Raw genomic sequence first — 20,061 nt, forward strand, 5'->3', positions numbered from 1 at the left:
GAGAACTGCCCTCAATTCCAGAATGTTTATTGGAAGGAGACTCTCCTCCTGATTCCATAATCCCTGAGTCTTCAGAGAATTCCAGACAGCGCCCCAACCTAGCAGGCTGGCGTCTGTTGTTACGATTGTCCAGTCTGGCCTGCTGAATGGCATCCCCCTGGACAGGTGTGGCCGATAAAGCCACCATAGAAGAGAATTTCTGGTCTCTTGATTCAGATTCAGGGTAGGGGACAAATCTGAGTAATCCCCATTCCACTGACTTAGCATGCACAATTGCAGCGGTCTGAGGTGTAGGCGTGCAAAAGGTACTATGTCCATTGCCGCTACCATTAAGCCGATCACCTCCATGCATTGAGCTACTGACGGGTGTTGAATGGAATGAAGGACACGGCATGCATCCTGAAGCCTTGTTAACCTGTCTTCTGTCAGGTAAATCTTCATTTCTACAGAATCTATAAGAGTCCCCAAGAATGGAACTCTTGTGAGAGGAAAAAGAGAACTTTTCTTTTCGTTCACTTTCCATCCATGCGACCTTAGAAATGCCAGGACTAACTCTGTATGAGACTTGGCAGTTTGAAAGCTTGAAGCTTGTATTAGAATGTCGTCTAGGTACGGAGCTACCGAAATCCCTCGCGGTCTTAGTACCGCCAGAAGGGCACCTAGAACCTTTGTGAAGATTCTTGGGGCCGTAGCCAATCCGAATGGAAGAGCTACAAACTGGTAGTGCCTGTCTAGGAAGGCAAACCGTAGATACCGTTGATGATCTTTGTGAATCGGTATGTGAAGGTAAGCATCTTTTAAATCCACTGTGGTCATGTACTGACCCTTTTGGATCATAGGTAAGATTGTCCGAATAGTTTCCATTTTGAACGATGGAACTCTTAGGAATTTGTTTAGAATCTTTAAATCTAAGATTGGCCTGAAAGTTCCCTCTTTTTTGGGAACCACAAACAGGTTTGAGTAGAACCCTTGTCCTTGTTCCGACCGCGGAACTGGATGGATCACTCCCATTAATAACAGATCTTGTACACAGCGTAGAAACGCTTCTTTCTTTATCTGGTTTGTTGACAACCTTGACAGATGAAATCTCCCTTTTGGGGGAGATAATTTGAAGTCTAGAAGGTATCCCTGAGATATGATCTCCAGCGCCCAGGGATCCTGAACATCTCTTGCCCAGGCCTGAGCGAAGAGCGAAAGTCTGCCCCCCACTAGATCCGGTCCCGGATCGGGGGCTCTCGGTTCATGCTGTCTTTGGGGCAGCAGCCGGTTTCCTGGCCTGTTTGCCCTTATTCCAGGACTGGTTAGGTTTCCAGCCTTGCCTGTAACGAGCAACAGCTCCTTCCTGTTTTGGTGCAGTGGAGGTTGACGCTGCTCCAGGTTTGAAATTCCGAAAGGGACGAAAATTAGACTGTCTAGCCTTAGATTTGGCTTTGTCTTGAGGTAGGGCGTGGCCCTTACCTCCTGTAATGTCAGCGATAATTTCTTTCAACCCGGGCCCAAATAAAGACTGCCCCTTGAAAGGTATATTAAGTAATTTAGACTTAGAAGTAACATCAGCTGACCAGGATTTTAGCCACAGTGCTCTACGTGCCTGTATGGCGAATCCAGAGTTCTTAGCCGTAAGTTTGGTTAAATGTACTACGGCCTCCGAAATGAATGAATTGGCTAGTTTAAGGACTCTAAGCCTGTCCATAATGTCGTCTAGCGTAGATGAACTAAGGTTCTCTTCCAGAGACTCAATCCAAAATGCTGCCGCAGCCGTAATCGGCGCGATACATGCAAGGGGTTGCAATATAAAACCTTGTTGAACAAACATTTTCTTAAGGTAACCCTCTAATTTTTTATCCATTGGATCTGAAAAAGCACAGCTATCCTCCACCGGGATAGTGGTACGCTTAGCTAAAGTAGAAACTGCTCCCTCCACCTTAGGGACCGTTTGCCATAGGTCCCGAGTAGTGGTGTCTATTGGAAACATCTTTCTAAATATTGGAGGGGGTGAGAACGGCACACCGGGTCTATCCCACTCCTTAGTAACAATTTCAGTTAATCTCTTAGGTATAGGAAAAACGTCAGTACTCGCCGGTACCGCAAAGTATTTATCCAACCTACACATTTTCTCTGGTATTGCAATGGTGTTACAATCATTGAGAGCTGCTAAGACCTCCCCTAGTAATGCACGGAGGTTCTCCAATTTGAATTTAAAATTTGAAATATCTGAATCCAATCTGTTTGGATCAGAACCGTCACCCACAGAATGAAGCTCTCCGTCCTCATGCTCTGCAAGCTGTGACGCAGTATCAGACATGGCCCTAGTATTGTCAGCGCACTCTGTTCTCACCCCAGAGTGATCACGCTTGCCTCTTAGTTCTGGTAATTTAGACAAAACTTCAGTCATAACAGTAGCCATATCATGTAATGTTATCTGTAATGGCCGCCCAGATGTATTAGGCGCCATAATATCACGCACCTCCCGGGCGGGAGATGCAGGTACTGCCGCGTGAGGCGAGTTAGTCGGCATAACTCTCCCCTCGCAGTTTGGTGAAATTTGTTCACATTGTACAGATTGACTTTTATTTAAAGTAGCATCAATACAGTTAGTACATAAATTTCTATTGGGCTCCACCTTGGCATTGGAACAAATGACACAGATATCATTCTCTGGGTCAGACATGTTTAACACACTAGCAATAACTTGCAACCTGGTTATAATCTTTTTTAACAAAAAAACGTACTGTGCCTCGAAGAGGTACTTAAACGATTAAATGACAGTTGAGATAATGAACTGAAAACAGTTATAGCATCAAGTTTAAAATAACATAACTTTTAGCAAAGGTTTGTTCCCATTAGTAAATAACTAAATTTGACATAAAAAATTATAGAGTAACGTTTTTATTCACAGTCAATAAAAATTCTCACAGCTCTGCTGAGAGAATGTACCTCCCTTCAAAGAAGTTTGAAGACCCCTGAGATCTGTCAGTGAACCGGATCATGCAGGAATATAATAGTAGCTGACTGGAATTTTTTGATGCGTAGCAAAAGAGCGCCAAAAACGGCCCCTCCCTCTCACACACAGCAGTGAGGAGAAACGAAACTGTCACAATTTAAAGCAGACAACTGCCAAGTGGAAAATAATGCCCAAACATTTATTTACTCAGTACCTCAGCAATGTAAACGATTCTACATTCCAGCAAAAACGTTTAACATGACAATATTTATTAAAAGGATTAGTGACCTTTAACAGAGTAGTTCCGGTGAAAAACCATTCCCAGAATACTGAAGTGTATACATACATGTCATTATAACGGTATAGCAGGATTTTTTCATCAATTCCATTCAGAAAATAAAAACTGCTACATACCTCAATGCAGATTCATCTGCCCGCTGTCCCCTGATCTGAAGCCTTTACCTCCCTCAGATGGCCGAGAACAGCAATATGATCTTAACTACTCCGGTTAAAATCATAGTAAAAAACTCTGGTAGATTCTTCTTCAAACTCTGCCAGAGAAGTAATAACACGCTCCGGTGCTATTGTAAAATAACAAACTTTTGATTGAAGTCATAAAAACTAAGTATAATCACCATAGTCCTCTCACACATCCTATCTAGTCGTTGGGTGCAAGAGAATGACTGGGACTGACGTAGAGGGGAGGAGCTATATCAGCTCTGCTGGGTGAATCCTCTTGCATTTCCTGTTGGGGAGGAGTTATATCCCAGAAGTAATGATGACCCGTGGACTGATCGCACATAACAGAAGAAATTCTATTCTCTGTCTGAATCACAAAAGAAAAAAAATTGGGTTTCATATTTCTTTAAATATTTAATTTGTGCAAAGCTCTATAGCAATAAATGACTCCATGGTTGGAAGTCTGTGAATTTGAAGCTTCCACGCTGTCTGTGTTTATAAAGCCATGGTGTCTAAGCTATAGAAATATCAGTATTTATATAATGGAAATGAAATAATTTTGTAATGTAATGAAATAGGAATTAGTACACGCTGCAAGTGTAGATAAAGAAGTGAGACCACAGAGTTTGCTGGTCAGTCAGGGCTGCATATACATTGGCTCTTATGTGTGTACAGTGACTGCCAGTGATTTCACCAGCACTCAGTGACCGCCAGTGATTTCACCAGCACTCAGTGACCGCCAGTGATTTCACCAGCACTCAGTGACCGCCAGTGATTTCACCAGCACTCAGTGACCGCCAGTGATTTCACCAGCACTCAGTGACCGCCAGTGATTTCACCAGCACTCAGTGACCGCCAGTGATTTCACCAGCACTCAGTGACCAAGCTCAGTGTTTTTATACAATTGTCTGGCACATTATACGTGAGGTTCATCTTGGTGTTAGCAAGTGCCCGCTCCGTACTTTTACATCATTTGTGTCAGGGTCATTCCAAGCACCTGAGATAGGCTTGTTGTGCCTTGTGTTCACTGCCTCTTCTGCTATCTTGGACTCTCACTTAGTTTATCTGTTCTACATTTCCCAGTATATTAAGAGTAACAAGGATCCCCATTCCAATCCACAAGAACTCCTGTGGAATGTGTGGAAATTTTTTAACGCAACATAATTTCAATACATTAGATAACCATGTCTTTTAACTCCGTTTTTAGACTTTTCAAATTCTGCAGCTTTAACTTTTCAAAAAACAGTTCTGAAGTGTTTAGGGCTATATCCAGGCTGCTCCCACAATTTATTTTTATATTAATGTTTTAGTGCATGCTCAGCTCAAATAATAATACTCACATTTTTTTATTTAGTATAGAATTAAAATGATTGTTTAGATCACACTTTTAATTCATGAAACTTGTACTCAAATTAAATCATCAGAATTTTCACTTATATTTGCACAACTGAGCTGCATGATCATTGGATACTTTACTGATATTTTCAGTTATCAAAGTCTCTAAAATAGTTCTTATCATTTATGGACCTTTAATTATCTTTCATTCTATATTCCACTAAACTGACTTGTCACCCAGGAATTTGAACTCATCTACTAGCATTTTTCATCATAACCCATGTATATACACACACACTGACACCATGACAGACCATTACAAACTGTCTACAACAGACATGTCACATTCAGATACATGACCTATATATCTTTATGCATCCACTTGTCTGGGGCAGTATTGATTTGCTAATACTATAAACTAGGGGTGCCTTTTTTATTATTATATGTTTTACATAAAGCGCTACATAATTTATTTTTCTTGAAGGGTAATTGAATTTTTTTTTAAATACATTAAATCAAAACAAAAAGTCTAAACTTCTATGAACACAAATGTTTAATGATAAACTGGGTTGGTTTATAAGTTACTGTGCTCTGCTGTATCTGTTTTATTGTACAGACAAATACACAACCATTTGCTGCTTGAAGAGGAATACAGTTTCTATAATATGGAAGTTCTGCTAAATTCTCAGGGCTTCAGGTTGGACGACCCTGCTATAATCTAATAGTCAGTTTTGTACCTACTCACAGTTGTTCGCTTACTAAAACTGTACTCTGAAGCACACTACTGTAACCACCCACTCAATAGCAAACCGAACAAACATCACAGAAAATCACAATCAGTTCAGTCAAAAAACTATAGACCCAGCCTGACATAGACCCAGCCTGATATAGACCCATGTACAGACCAACAGGTGTTGTCTTTTAGTGTATACATATTTTTTATTGATTTTCACCTGCAACTGAAGTTATTGGCTAGGAAACTGTAGGGTGTCGCTTTAGCAGTTTTTCTACTGAACCGATTGTGATTTATTGTGACGTTTTTCCTGACTTTTTTTGACAATCACATAAGGTGGGAGATTGTCCCATCAAAGTATATACAGATTTTTAACTCTTCTTTAAATAAATAATAAGGGATAATTTATATTTACTCCTTTTTCTTTCTCTTTATATGGTCTATAACTGCACATATATTTCTTTCCCTAGGGAAACAATTTGTTTTATATTAAAGGGATAGAAAGGTCAAAATTGAAATGTGCACAGGTTCATTTCAGTTTTAAATAGAAGCCTCTCTGCAATATATTTCCTTTAGAAAAAAATGCTTCTAATAAAAGTTATTGCCATTTTTCAGCAGCATACACACTTATGCTGTAAAGGCCTGTACACCATTACTCAAGTACTGGGAGGTGGGGTTGGTGTGTATTGTGTATGTGAAGACTTAATTTGTGTCATATAAGCAACTGCTGACTCTCAGAAAGTCTAGCGTTTGAATACAGGTGCACGGGACCTAGCAGCATATATGAGTATGCCTCTAAAAAACAGTAATACTTTTACTGGAAGCATTTTTGATAATGTAAGAATATTGCAAAAATGATGCACATTTCAATTTTGACCTTTCCATCCCTTTAACCCTTTAAAGACCAATGATGGAATTATTCCGTCATGAAACAATTGAGCAAATTGAAGCTGTGTCCTTAAGGGGTTAAGACTGAAACAAAATATTAATACATCTAAGAGCACTGAGTTGAGAACTTTTAGTATTTCTATATTTATGAAGATTTAGAAGATTATTCATAAAAGGTTCTCAATCATCTGACTCTCAATAAATACAGCAATATGTTAAAGGGACAGTCAAGTCCAAAAAAACTTTCATGATTCAAATAGGGCATGTAATTTTAAACAACTTTCCAATGTATCACCAATTTTGCTTTGTTCTCTTGGTATTCTTAGTTAAAAGCTAAACCTAGGAGGTTCATATGCAAATTTCTTAGACCTTGAAGGCCGCCTCTAATCTAAATGCATTTTGACACTTTTTCACCACTAGAGGGTGATAGTTCATGTGTTTCATATAGATAACATTGAGCTCATGCACGTGAATTTACCATGGAGTGAGCACTGATTGGCTAAAATGCAAGTATGTCAAAAGAACTGAAATAATGGGGCAGTCGGCAGAGGCTTAGATACAAGGGAATTACAGAGGTAAAATGTATATTATTATAACTGTGTTGGTTATGGAAAACTGGGGAATGGGTAATTAAGGGATTATCTATCTTTTAAAACAACAAAAATTCTGTTGTTGACTGTCCCTTTAAGATACAAATGGAGCTCATACAATATATGGCTAACAAAGCAAACAGTTATAAACATAAATCTAATTTATCCCATATGAGAAAATGAAGATCCTTTGATGAATAAAACTGTTAGCACTTTGTATTTCCCGTGGAAATGAACTCCATTCCCAAAAATAAGACAAAACCCAGAGGTAGATTTAATGCAATTTTATTTTACACATAATCATTAAATAATATAAATTAAGTACAGTTTGTACAAATTTTTTAAAATATTTAGGTTAAACAAATTGCATTAAGGGGCATTGTATAGTAATAAAATGGTTACTTTATGAGTAATATTTCACAGGAACAATAGATATTATTTAACAAAGTTGCAATATTTACATTTTATGTTGACACCTAATAATATGGCATCCGTACTGCAGGCTGACAGTTGTGGTCATTTTACAATAATGCATTTTCAATAAAAAAACAATAATGTGATATCAATAGAAGCAAATGCTTAGGTCACATCTAGACTTCTCACCTCTGATTGTCTTTTGTGGGAAGTTCCTGAACTGGGGGAGGATCTACATAATCAGTGTAGGGGAAAAGGGGCAGATTGAAAGTTTTTGAAGAGTGGTGGAAAGAATCTGTCTGAGGAGCTGGATTGTCAATCACTGAAACAGCTGGAACAGACATCTGTGACATGAAAGAAAATTAAAAACAAGATTGAGGTTCATATATTGTTGCTGCTTCTGAGTACACTTTATTTAAATCCTTACACAATGGGAAAATGTGACACCTACTGCTTGTGTGATACATTGTATTGTTAAATGTGACACCTACTGCTTGTGTGATACATTGCATTGTTAAATGTGACACCTACTGCTTGTGTGATACATTGTATTGTTAAATGTGACACCTACTGCTTGTGTTATACATTGTATTGTTAAATGTAACACCTACTGCTTGTGTGTGTCAGGGTGCCAGGAATCAGACTGAGACAAGAAGTGCAAAAATAATCACACCTTTATTAATAGCAAAAAATAATAAAAAGTTCACAAGTCAAATAACAAGCCAGGAATCAAAACCAGAGCTGGTAGTCAGACGAGCCGAGTCAGGAGCCAAAGCGAGTAGTCAGATGAGCCGGAATCAGGAACAAGGAGAACAGCAGAGTCAGGAACAAGCCAGGGATCAGGAACCAGGAGGGACGTCAGACAGCCAGGTAATACACAGGAGCTCTCGCAAACAGGTCTGAGACAACGCAAGGGCAAAGCATACTGAACAGAGGCCCTTTAAATAAAAAGTGATGACATCACAATTCTGAGACTATATCCTGTCTCACACGGATGATGTACACCAGTCTGGCCATAAAAGGAAGTGCCGGAAATGAGCAGCATCACACAGTATGCTCAGCAAGAGAGGTGAGTAAAATGTCTGCCTGCAGCACATGGCAAACAAAACAGGGAAAAAACCCTGACAGTACCCTCCCTTCAACGACCCCTCCCCCGCGGAAGGACAAAAGGCTTATTGGGGAAACGGGCATGGAAGGTACGGAAGAGGGAAGGAGCATAAACATCAGAGGAGGGAACCCATGAACGCTCCTCCGGACCGTAGCCCCTCCAATGAACCAAATACTGTACGCGGCCCCTGGACATACAAGAGTCAATAATGCTGCTGACCTCATACTCCTCATGGTTGTAAACAAAGATAGGACGGGGCGAGGCAACACAGTGATAAACTGATTACAAACCAATGGATTCAAGAGGGAGACATGGAAAACATTGGAGATGCGCATTGCAGGAGATAGGTCAAGAGTGTAGGCCACAGGATTGACCCGTCGGAGTATTCGAAAAGGACCAACATAACGAGAGCCAGTTTATTGGAAGGCACACGAAGGTTCAAGTTGCGGGAGGACAGCCAAACTCTCTCACCAACCTGGTAGGAAGGCGCGGACAGACGCCTACGATCAGCCTGGAACTTTTGGCGCTGCATAGAACGATGAAGGCAATCCTGAATCTTCACCCATGTGGAACGGAGTTGCCGGAGATGCTCCTCCAAAGCCGGAATACCCTGAGACATGAATGAATCGGGCAACAAGGATGGTTGAAACCCATAATCCGCCATGAATGGGGATAACTTGGAGGAAGCATTAATAGCACTATTAAGAGCAAACTCTGCCCAAGGTAACAGTTCAGACCAATTATTGTTGTGATCTGAGACATAGCAATGGAGGAACTGTTCCAGAGCTTGATTAGACCGTTCCGCAGCCCCATTGGATTGAGGGTGATATGCCGAGGAGAAGGAAAGCTGGATCCCCATTTGAGCACGAAAGGAACGGCAACATCTGGAGACAAACTCGCTACCCCGGTCCGACACTATCTCCTTGGGTAACCCATGTAAATGGAAGACCTCCCGGGCAAAAATTGAAGCAAGCTCCTGAGCGGTAGGCAACTTCTTCAAGGGAATACAATGTGACATTTTAGAAAAACGGTCAACCACCATAAGGATAACAGTATTGCCATTGGAAACAGGGAGCTCGACAATGAAGTCCATGGAAAGATGTGTCCAAGGATGCTCACCATTAGCAATAGGTTGAAGAAGACCCACAGGAAGACGTTGAGGAGTCTTATTCTGTGCACAAACTGAGCAGGAGGCAACATACGCAGCAACATCAGAACAAAGAGCTGGCCACCAGAATTGTTGAGTGACAGACCAAATCATTTGGTTCTTGTCTGGGTGACCTGCGGCTTTAGGATAGTGGTAAGTGTGCAAAAGTTTAGTTCGAAGATTCTCAGGAACAAAAACACTTACCACTAGGTTTCTCAGGAGGTGCATTGGTTTGTGCAGCCAGAATCTCTTCCCTCAAGTGAGAAGTCATATTAGTACGTATGGTAGCCAAAATATGGTCAATAGGTATAACTGGAGTAGGTACAGACTCCTCCTTGGACAGAGGCGAAAATTGTCGAGAGAGGGCATCAGCCCTAACATTCTTACTACCAGGCAGGTAGGAGACCACATAATTAAACCGAGACAAAAATAGTGCCCATCTGGCCTGTCGGGGCGACAAACATTTTGCTTCAGATAGATTTTTTTTAAACTTTATTAAATCTTCAGTAGAGAGAAACAATACTGAATATTCATGCACAAAACTGAAATAATCATGGCATTATGGCATCACGCAGGACCCAACAAAGCATAAGCAAGACATTTGTCATCATTCAAAAACGTCATGAAGATCTGCAAACGAACAATCTAACCCAAAACTTTGCCTTAATTCCGTACAATAATGTCTTAACTGTAGATATGCATAGAAATCTTGATTCCCAAGCCCATATTGTTGGCGTAAATCAGAGAAAGCTAGAGGAGAATAATCCATATCTAAAATTTGTAAGACATATTTCAGACCCTTACTCGCCCATTGTCTAAATATATTATTTGTAATCCATGTACAAAATTAGGGTTACCAGTAATAGGAAGAAATTTTGAGATATAAGGGGAGCAGCCAACCTCAGAACAACATTTCTGCGACGCTATAATAATATTTGTAATCGTTATCAACGCATAGACCGAAGAAGGCAACAAAGTTATTGGACAATGCAAAATAGCGTTCAGTTGAAAGGGTTTCACTAACGATGATTCCTATAACAGGGAAGTTACCTGTTCCTGCTCAGTAACCCAGTCTAAAGCAATCTTAACACATGCCGCAAGACAATAAAATTGAATATTTGGTAAAGCCAAACTGGAGGCTAATTTGGTATTCATAAGACGATGAACCGCAATACGTGCTTTAGCCCCTTTCCAAATAAACTTGGAGCAACACTTATTGTATTTTAATATCAGTTTTATGTATATTGACTGGGATATTCTGTATTAAATAATATAATTTCGGAAACAATAAATTTTAATCAATATTATACGCGCTGTTAATGAAATAGGAAGCTTTACCCAGTCCTCCATCTTTCTCCTACAATTCTCAAAGCATCTAGGGAAATTTAAATTATACCATTCTTCAGGATTAGGACATAGCCTGATCCCTAAGTAGTTAATCTGGGAGGTTTCAACAAATGAATGATTAATACTGTGATCCTTTTAATGCAGCCACATGAGTTCAGATTTAGACAGGTTAATTTTATATCCAGAAATTTGACCAAATATTGCAACAATATCAAGAAGATATGGTAAGTTCTTCTTAACATTACTCAAAAACAGCAATAAATCATCGGCGTAAAGTAACAAGACTAATTTATTATTCCCTAAATAAATACCCTCAAGCTGTTGATCGCCAGCTGATTCTAAAGAAACATTAAAGAGTAAAGGAGAAAGTGGGCAGCCTTGTCTAGTTCCCCTTTGCAAAACTAACTGATGAGAAATCTCCCTGTTAATAATAAGGGCTGAAGTTGGTGAACTATATATTAAACGGATAAAATTGTTGAAATGTCCAGTCAAACCAAATTGTTCTAGAGAATAGAAAAGATGCTCCCAGGAAATCCGATCGAAAGCTTTTTCTGCGTCCACTGTCAATAATGCCAGGTCCGCAATATCACTATGTCTAGCTGCCTTAAATTTATTCCAAAAAAAAATCAAGCAGTGTCATTACCTTACGCATATTTCTTACCGGATTCCTCCCAGCCATGAAACCTGATTGATTCTCGTGGATAATTAGACCTAGATGCGGCTTTAATCTATTTGCTATGATTGAATTTACTATCTTGTAATCAGCGTTCAACACTGATATAGGTCTATATGATGACATAAGTTCAGGATCTTTATCTTTTTTTGAAATCAGATATATTGGCGTCTGCAAAATATGGGGAACATTTAGATTTATTTAGGAAATACGTATTAAACAATTTCTTTAATGTAGGAGAAATTTCTGCCTGCAAAATCCTATAAAATTCAATAGGTAGACCATCTAGTCGGGCCGCTTTATTAATTTTAGCAGCCTTAATGGCTGTCAATATTTTAGCCTCTGAAATAGAACAGTTAATTTCAGCCAAACTCTATGCTGGAAGTTTGGGACACTTAATTTTATCCCAAAATAGCTTTTTCTTATCTACCTCCCGATCCTCACATTTATATAATTCTTTAAAGTAGTTAAAAAGTATTCTTTCAATATCAGAGTTATTAGTGAATCTATCAGTTCCACATCTAATGGCCGCTATGCTATTCCTATTAATTACTTTTGTGATTCTAGGAAGAAATTTAGCGGACCTACCCACAAAACCCCCGTATAACGCTTTTTGTTTTTGATTTTCTTTAATGGTTTTCTGTTTAATGAAAATATCTCGAGCGGCCTTAGCATTAATATATTTACGCCAATGATAGTTAGAAGAATTACCTAAATACCCTCTATATGCATTTTTGACTTGGTTTGACATCTGAATTTCTTGTTGTTTAAACCTTTTTTTTTTTTAAAACGACAGATATAAGCTTTAATATTCCCTCTTAGAACTGCCTTGGCAGCTTCCCAAAACACCTCAGCCTTTTCTATGTGGTCAATATTATGACTACAAAAGGCTCTCCATTCCTCTTTAAGCCAATTTTGAAAATTGCTATTATTTACTAGATATTTAGGGAAATAGAAACGCTGATAACAAGACGGATGTATAGAGGAGGCATTTAGCTCAATTGAAATAATAGCGTGGTCCGAAATTACTATATCCCCAATATCTGCTTTCCAGTCAAGCCCAATCAAGGAATCAGCAATCAAAAATAAATTGATTCTGGACAAGGATTGATGTCCTTTAGAAACACAGGTGTAAGATTTTAAATCCGGGTTCTGAGTGCGCCAGATATCAATCAGTCCCAGATGTGCACAAAACTTCTGCAAAATACGTGTCTTCCTATCCCTACAGCCCTGCATGATTTTACTATATCTATCTAAGTTGGGATCTGCTGTTAAATTAAAATCTCCCGCCACTAGGAGATTCTGACCAATATATTTATGTAAAAGGAGTGTTAAATTATTCCAAAATTTTCTGTCAACATTATTAGGACCATTACATAATATAAATCGTGTTTTGTTATATGTTATCTCTATAATTTGAAAATGTCCCTCTGAATCAGAGATATTTGACTCTATTACATACTCTAAAGATTTATTGAAAAGAATAGCCACTCCTCTCTTCCGAGAATTATAAGGGGTAAATTGGAAATTTCAGTTGTTTTTAGATGGATTTCCTGTAAAAAGACAATATCGGGCTTAGATTTGCCAAGCTGCTTAATTATTGACTTCCTTTTTATTGGGGAAGTAATGCCGCCAACATTCCAGGATACTAATTTAAACGTTGTCGACATATGTCCAAACTACACTTACGCCTGGGGGGGGAAGAGGAGAGAGGAAAAAAAAAAAAAGGGTGGAACCCCTAATTAAAACCACACACAATATATAAACTAACTTCATCTTGATTTTAGAAGATTTACCTGGGATAATTACCCCACAATAGTTGACTCCATTATAATAGACCCATCTCTTTGCAGAAAGAAGCAGCTTTGTTCACATTATTTAACGTATAAGAGACCCCTTCTTTATTGACTATCAGTTTAGCAGGGTAAATTAATCTAACATTACAACCCACTTTCATCAGTTTTGCATAAAATGGGGACATTTCTCTCCTTTTAGATGACGTCTCCCAAGAGAAGTCTTGGAAAATCAAAATCTTATGTGAACCAATCAAGAGGGAATTAAGTTTCCTATAATATTTCAAATACAGCATTTTATCTTGATAATTGACAAATTTAAAAATGATGGGTCTTGGCTTAGCTTCCACAGAATTCTCTCTAACGAAACCAATTCTATGAACTCTTTGTATCTGAAACGGAACGGAAGGAGGGGGGATCAGGAGTGTCTGAGGCAGGGTAACAGAAACAAAAGCCATTAGATCTTGAAAATCTGGAATGCCAATAATTCTCAGGTTGTTGTATCTCGATCGATCTTCCAGATCTTCAATTCTAGACTGTAACAAAGCAATGGCTTTGTCATGTGCCGTTGAAGTAGGAACAAAACGATTCACTCTGTCTTCCAGATCAGACACTCTTGTCTCTACCTCCTCCATTCTGGCTGTAAACTGCCTAACTTCTGTCGTCAAGTTAGAAATCTCAGATTTAATTTCCTGTTTAATCACATCTAGATGGGGTGTAATCAATTTTTGCCACTTCAGAGGCTAACTCTGCCATATCATTGAAACAAACGCTGGTTGCTCCCCGCTCTTGAGATATATCTAGGACCACCTCTGCATTTTTAGAATTCCCTTTCCTATCTTTTTGTTTAGGAGGCATACTGGGGGCGGCACTTTTAAGGTGAGATATATATCTATCCATTAAAAAAAAGCTAAAACCAACCGTTAAATATCTGGCGAATCTATTTGCAAACACCAAATCGTGAAGGGGGGGAAAAAAAAAAAAGGAAAGAAAAATCACCACTTTCGCGTGGTATTAGTAAGATGTCACCTTGTACTCAAGGTGACAGTGTACTACTAAATTGAGGGGGAAAAAAATCCACCGCTTCCTGCATAATAGTAGGGAGATATCCCTGTGTGCTCAAAGTAACAGTGTACTGCTTATATAATAAAAGGGAAAAAATATATATATTTTTTTTGTGTGTTGTAGGTCAGTCAGGTCCGAACACACCCGTAAGGACACAGCTGAAATGATGTGTTTAGAGTAAACTCTTCAAAAAACTAACTACTAAAGTGAAAAAAAAAAGGGGAGCCTCCCTTCTGGTTGAGTTTTTTAAGGGGGTTATAACACAGTCTATAGAATTACTAAAGTTGACCTAAAAAAAAAAAACCTTCAAGTCTTATACTTATCAGAAAACCATAAACACCATATAGCTTAGAGATTTATACAACTAGCTATAACCTATTAATGTGTTACCATTGTTCATACATCTTAGCTAAAACACAAAACAGAACAATACAACCTATATTATAGACACACAATTCTATAGCAAGAAAAAAAAAAAAAAGCACACAGAAAAATAGACACCCAGGGAAGACAAACAATGCCTTTATGGTATAAAGTTTTTAGTCCAAGAGTGTAGTTAGATAATCTCTTGTAGCCTCTAATCTCAAGGAGGCTAATGAAACAATGTATCTGCAAGTTCTTGCGTGTAGCAAATCACACTTGACACGGCTCACAGAAATTTCTTATATGTTGCCATACTTATACAGTTTATTATAGACAAATTCTCACCCCAACAGCGTGACACGGATCGGGGGGGGGGGGGACTCCAGGCGATGCTTCCTCAACGGCTTATGTTGCTGCAATCCTCCAGGAAAGAGCACTTGAAATTTAATGTAACAGGCCGCCTCCTAGATCCACACCGGGACCAAACAGACACACAAGCAGAGAAGGATGGGACTGACTATAATAAAGCCGTGCATATACCGGAACTTCTGCCCATACAAAAACACGGGAACCAATATGGTTATGGAGGACCACGGGATTTGCCCGTTCCTCCGACAGCTCCAACACCTTTAGGCTCGGCTCCGGATTTCCAAATTTACACATTCCCAGCTGAGCTTCCTCTGATCACCCAGCCATACTCACAGTCTCACAGGCTCACTGTGTGAAACCAAGAACACGGAGGCTGTGCGATTTGCCCATCCCTGCCAGTGACCTGCTGTTCAATCAGAGACTCTTAGACGAAAACAGCTTAAGGCTTCCTGTGTGAATACACTGCCGCTGCTTACGCCAACACACTCCCGGTCCAAGCCGAACAGCTACAAGCCCATCCACCTGGCCGGCAACCCAAATCAGCTGTGCGCCTCAGTGTACACAGGTAGGCAAAAAGGAGCGGCGTTGATGTAAAGTCAGTGTGCACAGTTAATTAGCTGGTAATAAAATTCTTAAAACATTAATCTGTAGGATGAAGTGCTTTAGCAACAAAGCAATATATTGCCAATTGTGGACTTCCTGCTGAGATCCTCAGATCCTATACCAGCCCTAGCACAATCTAATCTGGGCAAGGTAAACTTCGTCAGAGTGGAGAATATTAAGTTCCCAAACACTGAGAAACGTAGCCGATGGCAGCTACCTGCTTGCTCCGCCCCCAAACTGAAGTCTCCTTGCTTCAGATAGATAAGTTAAATTCTTGTGGTCAGTAAGAATGAGCACTGGCATGCTAGTACCCTCGAGAAGATGCCTCCATTCCTTGAGTGCCAAAATTATGGCCAGTAATACCCTGTCACCAATTTCATAATTGCACTCTGCTGGAGACAATTTCTTAGAGAAGAAACCACACGGATGCAAGGAACCATTAGGCGTAGGACGTTGAGACAAGAGGGTACCTACTCCAGTCTCAGACGCATCAACCTCAAGAACGAAAGGCAGGACAGGGTTAGGATGAGCCAGAACTGGAGCGGCAGCAAAGGCAGTCTTAAGACTATCAAAGGTCTTAATGGCATTAGGTGACCAATGGAGTGGATCATTCTCTTTACGGGTCATGTCTGTTATAAGTTTGACCAAGGAAGAAAAGTTTTTAATAAACTTTCTATAGTAATTGGCGAACCCCAAAAAACGTTGAATAGACCGAAGACCAACTGGGCGAGGCCACTGCAGAACTGCAGATAACTTGTCAGGATCCATGGAGAACCCTGCAATGGAGATAACATAACCTAGGAAGGTTACTTGAGTCTGATGGAACTCACATTTCTCGAGTTTACAAAACAGGCCGTTCTTACGTAGTCTCTGAAGAACCCGTGTAACATCAGAACGATGAGCCACAAGTGTGGGTGAGTGTATGAGGATGTCGTCTAAGTACACCACAACACACTGTTGCAACATATCCCGTAGGACATCATTAATAAATTCCTGGAAAACAGCAGGATGCTCCGGGTTGCAGGTCTATGGCACAATCGTAAGGCCGGTGAGGATGCAACGTACCGGCACGCACCTTGTCAAAAACGTCTAAGAACTCTCGGTACTCCTCTGGCAATTGAGATTCCGAAGACGTGCACAAGACTTTAACTGGTTTCTGAAGACAAGTAGAAATACATTGTGGAGACCACAACAAAATTTTGGACCTGCGCCAGTCGAGACTGGGATTGTGCTTTTGGAGCCAGGGATAACCCAGAACAACCGGAAAATGCGGAGAGTTTATCACCTGGAACTGGAGGGTTTCAAAATGGAGAGCCCCAACAGTCATGGATAACGGAGCAGTTTCGTGAGTAACGAGTGCAGGCTGAAAGGGCCTGCCATCAATGGCCTCAATAGCAAGCGGAACGAGGCAAAACAGGAATGGAGTGCTTTGATACAAAAGCACTGTCAATGAAATAGTCTGCAGCACCGGAGTCAACAAGAGCCTGGGTGACTATGGAGGAGTCCACCCAGGAAAGGACAGCTGTGACCAAAGGTTTCTCCTTTAGCGGTTCCGGGGACAAGGATAAACCACCCAAGGTCTGCCCCCGACAGGACCTTAGGTGTGAGCGTTTCCCGGCCGTGTAGGACAAGACTTCAAAAGGTGGCCCTGTAACCCAAATAGAGGCAGAGCCCCTCCCTCCTCCTAAAGGCCCTCTCCGCCATGGAGAGACGCGTGAATCCCAACTGCATCGGCTCAGCAGTACCTGGTGACTCGGGACCAGGAGGTATGGGAGGAGAGGGAGGCATGGCTTGGAATGAACACGGAGACAACGGAACAGGAGGCTTCTGCAAGCGCTCCTTGAAAGAGGGCCTCTCACTTAGTCTGATGTGAATTAGGATCAAGAAAGACACCAATGACCCGAGATCTTCTGGTAAATCTCTGGCAGCAACTTCGTCTTTAATTGCATCATAGAGCCCATGAAAGAAGGCAGTAACAAGGGCTTCATTGTTCCAACCTACCTCTGTGGCAAGCGTACGGAACTCAATGGCATACTGAGCAACAGATCTTGTACCTTGCTGAATGGACATGAGTCGTTAAGCAACAGAGGAGGAGCGAGCCGGAACATCAAATACCCTTCGAAAGGAGGCCAGAAATTCAAGGTAATTTGAAATCACAGGTTTATTGGTCTCCCACAAGGGATTAGCCCAGGCAAGAGCTGTGTCAGAGAGTAATGAGATGAGAAATCCCACCTTAGCTCTGTCAGAGGGAAACGCCTGAGGTAACATCTCAAAGTAAATGCCCACCTGGTTAAAAAACCCTCTGCACTGATTAGGAACGCCTCTATATCGCTGAGGTAAAGGTGCAGAACCGGAAATGCTCCTGGTAGGACTAGATGCAGCAGCGGAAACAGGAGCAGCCATAACTTGCGGGACACTTTGGTCCAAATGTGCAGTGCGAGTCAGCAGGGTTTGCAGGGCTAGTGCAAATTGATCCAAGTGGTGATCCTGTTCATCCATCCTGGAAATTATGGCAGGTAAAGGTGGATTATTAGCACCATTAGGATTTATGGCCCTTGCATAATGTCAGGAATCAGACTGAGACGAGAAGTGCAAAAATAATCACACCTTTATTAATAGCAAAAAATAATAAAAAGTTCACAAGTCAAATAACAATCCAGGAATCAAAACCAGAGCTGGTAGTCAGACGAGCCGAGTCAGGAGCCAAAGCGAGTAGTCAGACGAGCCAGAATCAGGAAAAAGGAGAACAGTAGAGTCAGGAACAAGCCAGGGATCAGGAACCAGGAGGGAAGTCAAACAGCCAGGTAATACACAGGAGAACTCACAAACAGGTCTGAGACAACGCAATACTGAACAGAGGCCCTTTAAATAATAAGTGATGACATCACAATTCTGAGACTGCATCCTGTCTCACACGGATGATGTACACCAGTCTGGCCATAAAAGGAAGTGCAGGAAATGAGCAGCATCACACAGTATGCTCAGCAAGAGAGTAAAATGGATGCCAGCAGCACATGGCAAACAAAGCAGGGAAAAAACCCTGACAGTGTGATACATTGTATTGTTAAATGTAACTCCTACTGCTTGTTTGATACATTGAATTGTTAAATATGACACCTACTGCTTGTGTGATGCATTGTATTGTTAAATTTAACACCTACTGCTTGTGTGATACATTGTATTGTTAAATGTGACACCTACTGCTTGTGTGATACATTGTATTGTTAAATGTGACACCTACTGCTTGTGTGATACATTGTATTGTTAAATGTGACACCTACTGCTTGTGTGATATATTGTATTGTTAAATGTGACACCTACTGCTTGTGTGATACATTGTATTGTTAAATGTGACACCTACTGCTTGTGTAATACATTGTATTGTTAAATGTGACACCTACTGCTTGTGTCATACATTGAATTATTAAACATGTGACACCTACTGCTTGTGTCATACATTGTATTATTAAACATGTGACACCTAATGCTTGTGTGATACATTGTATTGTTAAATGTGACACCTACTGCTTGAGTGATACATTGTATTGTTAAATGTGACACCTACTGCTTGTGTGATACATTGTATTGTTAAACTGTGACACCTACTGATTGTGTGATACATTGTATTGTTAAACTGTGACACCTACTGCTTGCGTGATATATTGTATTGTTAAACTGTGACACCTACTGCTTGTGTGATACATTGTATTGTTAAATGTGATACCTACTGCTTGTGTGATACATTGTATTGTTAAATTTGACACCTACTGCTTGTGTGATACATTGTATTGTTAAACTGACACCTACTGCTTGTGTGATACATTGTAATGTTAAATGTAACACCAACTGCTTGTGTGATACATTGTATTGTTAAACTGACACCTAATGCTTGTGTGATACATTGTAATGTTAAATATAACACCTACTGCTTGTGTGATACATTGTATTGTTAAACTGTAACACCTACTGCTTGTGTGATACATTGTATTGTTAACTGTGACACCTACTGCTTGTGTGATACATTGTATTGTTAAACTACAACACCTACTGCTTGTGTGATACATTGTATTGTTAAATGTGACACCTACTGCTTGTGTGATACATTGTATTGTTAAATGTGACACCTACTGCTTGTGTGATACATTGTATTGTTAAATGTGACACCTACTGCTTGTGTGATACATTGCATTGTTAAACTGTGACACCTACTGCTTGTTTGATACATTGTAT

At 40.2% G+C, this 20,061-nt stretch overlaps 1 protein-coding gene across 1 annotated transcript in view; it reads right to left on the reverse strand.

Moving 5' to 3' along the window:
- Positions 1 to 7,519: 7,519 nt before the first annotated feature.
- CCDC17 (coiled-coil domain containing 17) overlaps positions 7,520 to 20,061 on the reverse strand; it is a 30,266-nt gene continuing 17,724 nt past the window's right edge. Inside the window, exon 6 of the mRNA XM_053693208.1 lies at positions 7,520 to 7,707. Within this exon, the coding sequence (XP_053549183.1) occupies positions 7,549 to 7,707 (159 nt within the window). The 3' untranslated portion in view covers positions 7,520 to 7,548. The remainder of the gene's footprint in view (positions 7,708 to 20,061) is intronic.

This window comes from Bombina bombina, chromosome 10 (genome assembly GCF_027579735.1).
Source record: "Bombina bombina isolate aBomBom1 chromosome 10, aBomBom1.pri, whole genome shotgun sequence".
Taxonomy (NCBI): Eukaryota; Metazoa; Chordata; class Amphibia; order Anura; family Bombinatoridae; genus Bombina; species Bombina bombina.